This window comes from Sipha flava, unplaced genomic scaffold (genome assembly GCF_003268045.1).
Source record: "Sipha flava isolate LNK unplaced genomic scaffold, YSA_version1 0_pilon_pilon, whole genome shotgun sequence".
Lineage (NCBI taxonomy): Eukaryota > Metazoa > Arthropoda > Insecta > Hemiptera > Aphididae > Sipha > Sipha flava.
The window spans coordinates 167,098-172,324 of record NW_020271713.1 but is presented as its reverse complement, the minus strand read 5'-3'; the positions used below and the strand labels follow the sequence as shown (position 1 = coordinate 172,324).

The window sequence follows — 5,227 nt, the reverse complement described above, 5'->3', positions numbered from 1 at the left end:
ATTAAAAAGGATCTCTTTTACGCTTATTAATCTAACTAAATGTTTGAGATTTTTAATTTTTTATTTAGATTTTATATTAAAAATTAATCTCAGATTTAAAGGTTATAGAACTCGTAACGTGATATTCTTAAAATTAATTATATTTTTTAACTCATTAAACGTTCATCCTTGACTGTTGGAAAGGTTTTGGATATTATTATTTTTTTTTTTTATTAAAATAATGCAACATTAACGTGTCTAGGTATATACCTATAATATTATGCATGTCATTTAATCGTTTCTTACCGAAAACTTACACCGCTACCGACCGACTGGTATCCACTATAATATTCATAAAGGATGCTTCCATTATTATTATTATTTTGATCATTAAACAGGTCCATTGCATGCAATAATCGGAGAGACTGATTTTTCCAGTATCCTTTAGCATTGCAAATGTTGATACATATATTGCTTATTGCAAACATAATCGAAACAAAACATTGTGTTCATATTATGAGTAAAAACATAATTTATTCTGTTTATTATTTATAACGTAATTTAAACATACGTACGTCTCATTTGTAAAAAAACTAATAATAAATATAACTGAAGACTTAAGTTGTCTTCTTCTTTAATAAATTACTGTTATACATTACAGCAAACAGTTTGGAATTATATTTAGAAATGTATTTACATTTTATATAGATACAACATACACGTTTTTGATAAAATAATAGTGGTTAAAATGCAATACAGATCATGAAGAATAAATTACGTTATGAGTAGGTTAGGTGTTATTACAAATAACATATTTGTAATAACGTAAACGTTTCTTTAACGTGAGAATTATATCACGTATAAAATACGTGTATATACTCCGCGGTAAGGGTAGGTAAGTTATTGAAATCAACTAAATCAAGTTAGTCAAGGGTTAAACCAGTGTAAGAATGGAAGTTTGTAGTTAAAAAATAATAACTGGAGTTCATAAGCTGAATTTTAAATATCAAGACAAAATTAGTTATAGTCAAGTTTATATATATTATATCATATATTAAAAAAATTATATCTGCACTATTTGTAATATAAGATTTTAAAGTGAAGTACAAAAATTAAAAAAACATTTAATGCCTTCAGAAAAACAATGTATTTTGGTGATATTTTTAACTTATATTTTAATTCATAGTAAATATATTTTATTTTTGATACTTCTTTTTTAGTTAAGTAATTCATTTTTTTTTATTTGTAACGAATAAAATTAATTTTTGCGTTATTTTTAGTTCTTAAGTAATAACATTAACGGTTTTGGATAAATTATAGTAGTAGTTATTTATATTTTACAAGTATAATTAATAAATAATTATTTATTTATATATGTTACCGGAAATATGGATAATCCGGTATTTTGCAAAATTCGTAGGCATTAAATAAAATGCCAAAAATATATATTGGTAATATACATATAACTAGGTTTAATGCTAATCGTGGAGTAGGTAATATGAAGAAAACAAACAAAATTGGATATTGTCTATTATTAACAACTTTACTTGTCATTTAACATAAATGTGCGTTCACGATTTAACGCAATAAAGATTAATATTCTTTTACTACTACAATAATAATTCTGATATATAATATTGAACGTACTAATAATTTTATTACAATATCATAATTTTTCTTGTCATTTTCGTGTCTCGTTTTGGTGTTGCAACTATGCATACGATTTATATGAAGTCAAATTTTTTTTAAAAATTTGGCCACTAATACTTGTTTTTTATCTGATGAACAGTGTAATGAGTTGATTAAAATTAAATTTACAAGAATTGGCCAATGATTTTTAAAATGTGTTGTAAGTCCAAGTGTCAAAATAAAAAGTGTATTTGTCTAAAAATAAAATTTTATGTACTTCAAAATGTCACTTTTCTACAACAAATTATAATAAGTAAATAGTCGTTTAAGTAAAATATTTATATAATAGTAATAATATAATAATAGATAAAAATTAAATTTTGTCTGTAATATAAGTAATAATGTATAATAATTTTTATATTTATATATTTAATATTTATATTAAGATTTTTATAATCTTAATATAATATAACAAATAATAAAATGTTTTATACTTTGCCTAAAAAAATGGCATTTTGCATAATGCTTAGGTATTTTATAAAATACCTAGGTTAAATGTAAAATAATATTGAAAATCATATGTTTTATTTACTTTGCCTAAAATGGGTCGGCAATTTGTATAATGCCTAGCATTTTGCAAAATACCTGAATTATCCATATTGCCGGTAACATGTATACATACATACACATATACTCGTACATACATACATACATACATACATACATACATACATACATACATACGAGTACATACATACATACATATACAAATATACTGTTTGGTTAATTGTTTTTCAGATTAGAAAAACAAGTTAACAACAACTATTGCTAAATGATAGCAATAGTTGTAGACTTTAACTGTTCGAATTGTTAAATCAAGCAGTAAATAAACTAGTCGACGAAGTTTAAAAGTTTAAAAAAAAAGATTTTAGAAGTTTCTGGTCAACCTGAAAAAGTTTCATGACGACAGTGACAGTTATTTAAACCAGTCGAATTATTAGGTTAAATCGCACTTGTTGTTTAAAAGTTTTTAAAAAAAATCATTTTTTTAACTTTAGTCAATACTTAGCTGGAAACGTATGACTGTCACTGGTCATCCACTCCGATTGTTTGATGACAGATATGCGAGCTCGTTTAAGTATGTCTGGTTCGAGCATAAGCCATATGAGTCGCTTGGCATGATCAGAAACCGTTTTTTCGTATTCAGACCGAGAAAGGACGATGTCACCTGATGTTTGTTGTGCGAGCATCACTTTAGTAGTACGACCGTCGAATGGTATCTTACCGGTCAACATGTAATGTAAGACACCTCCTGGGAACACGTAATTAATATACACCTAACACACATTTTTCGTAATTAATTTTAAAAAGTTTTAAACAAACGTTCCTCATCATTTGAAATAACCAATTAGAAATATCGTAACTATAGTTTTAAAAAATTGAATGACTCAGAATATCTATTAATCAATAAAGATTCCTAATTTGTCATCGCTAACTTGCAACTATCGATTTATATGAAAAAAATAGACACATAGAGAACTTAAATGGAGTTTTACTCAGAACCATTTACGAATAGGATTTATCTTTGTTGATATCCAAACCTAATAAGTTAATTTCTCGGATTTAAAACGTACTTTGATTTGCTACTTTTAGACTTATTGGAATGAGCAAATAAAAATATTTCAACTACGGTGTAAAATTTCGAATTCGTTATTGTATTCATTATTATTAAGCGAAAATTATAATTCTTTTTAAATATTGTTTCACACATTTCGGAATAAATGATGTTGTGTTTTACATTATACAATAGAGTATCACCTAAAGACCAAATGTCAAAGAACATTGCGTTGTATCCGCGGCTGGTGGACTTCAATACCTCGGGCGGCATGAACGTCTTCGTGCCACAACGAGAGTACGACAGTATTCGCCTGTTACTGATCGGATCTCGAAAATAATCGGCTAATCCGAAATCGGAAACTTTCACTTGATTTCGATGGTTGAGTAACACGTTTTCCGGTTTAAGGTCCCTGTGTGCTATGTCTTGTCCATGGAGATACTCGATAGCCGCAACAATCTGAGCGAACAGTAAACGGGCGTCGGGTTCCACGTAAGGGCCGTACTTACGAATTATTTGTTTCATGTCACCATGTCTGAACATATAAAAAAAATGAAATGCAAATTTACATGACATATCGTTTAACGATATATTATTATAAATATATTGTCGATATGTTTTTTAAAGTACAGCCGAGGCGTCTGACCAAATAGTTTTCCGAAGATTTGTATAGAATAAGTTGTGGATATGTTGAATAAATGATTACGCTTTACAATTACAGTTTTATAAATTATTAAAATTATTTTGTAGATTGTTGTTTCTCATGATCATTTGGTATTTGAACGTTCGATAAAAAAACATGTGTTTTAATTTGACTATAATGTTTAACATATTTTACCCATAGACACGGTTATCTTATCCAGTTTTGTAAGATATTTTGTTCTATATGTTAATTTATCAAATATGTGGTTTTTAGTAGTTAAAATTTATTTAATTCAAATAAAACGTGTACAAATGTTAGGAAACAAAACACAAAAAGTGGTTGTCATAATAAAATTTGTGTTTATTTAAATTATAGATTTTTTTTTTTCGTAATATCATCTTATTTTTCTGACAAATTATATCTTTGAATTCGTATACAATTTAAACATATATAAAAATAAATGTGTACAGCTTTAAACTATCCGAATAAATTGAACCTGTTCACGACAATAATTTTCGTGGCACTGCGCCGTCGTTAGTAGCTGTACTTCATCATCTGCGTTTATCTGCGGGTTCGCAGATAAAAAAGATTGCAGAATTGAATTAGTATATAAAAAAAATTAGTATTAAATTAAGTCAAAAGTATTAAGTATAAATAATATTCTTATTCGTTACTGTATGGAGTTTATGTTAAATAATTTAAGTCTCCCCAGAATATTTACTACGAGCCGCTACTATTCGTGTTCCGGTATATCAAGTAAATCGTAGGCGTTTGATTGAAAGTAACGATTTTTATATAAATTTCGCGAAAGTGAAAAATCTAACTTAACGCATTTTAGTGCAGTAAATTTTTGAGTACAACTTATATTCAGTCAATATAGGTACTATTGTAATATGTTTTAAAGACAACTTATTGGAATTAGTGTAAAAAAAAAAAACTACATTTTGAAGAAATTTCATTCAAGCAGGTAATTTTTAATCCGATGATCGCTATTAATTTACTACATGTACCTATATTATATAATTTGACGAATAAATTACGGTATTTACTTGCAGTATTCCATGTATATGTAGACGGAACGGTGGTATTTGACGTTAAAAAAAAAAAGTTATTAGGTTTGGATGTTGGACTCTAGTCGCAACGGAAACTTCATTATCGATCAGCCATCTGTTATCTTGATACACGGCCGATCGTTCTCTAAGGATTTTCACCGCGAAACCGACAAGATGATTCTTTATTTTGGCCACACAATATTTGACTTGGCCGAACGAACCCTTACCGATTGTGTTTTTGAAATGCACTGTCAACACCGAATCGTATTCTGATGTTTCGTTTTGCTTCAAAACAGTGGCCGTTTCCAT

General features: G+C 27.6%; 1 protein-coding gene across 1 annotated transcript; it reads right to left on the bottom strand.

Annotated features, from left to right (window-relative positions):
* Positions 1–2,666: 2,666 nt before the first annotated feature.
* On the bottom strand, positions 2,667–5,227 carry LOC112692735 (CBL-interacting protein kinase 1-like). The gene is given in 4 exon segments (XM_025567545.1): positions 2,667–2,920; positions 3,427–3,758; positions 4,916–4,971; positions 4,973–5,227. Coding segments are annotated over 4 exon segments (897 nt in total).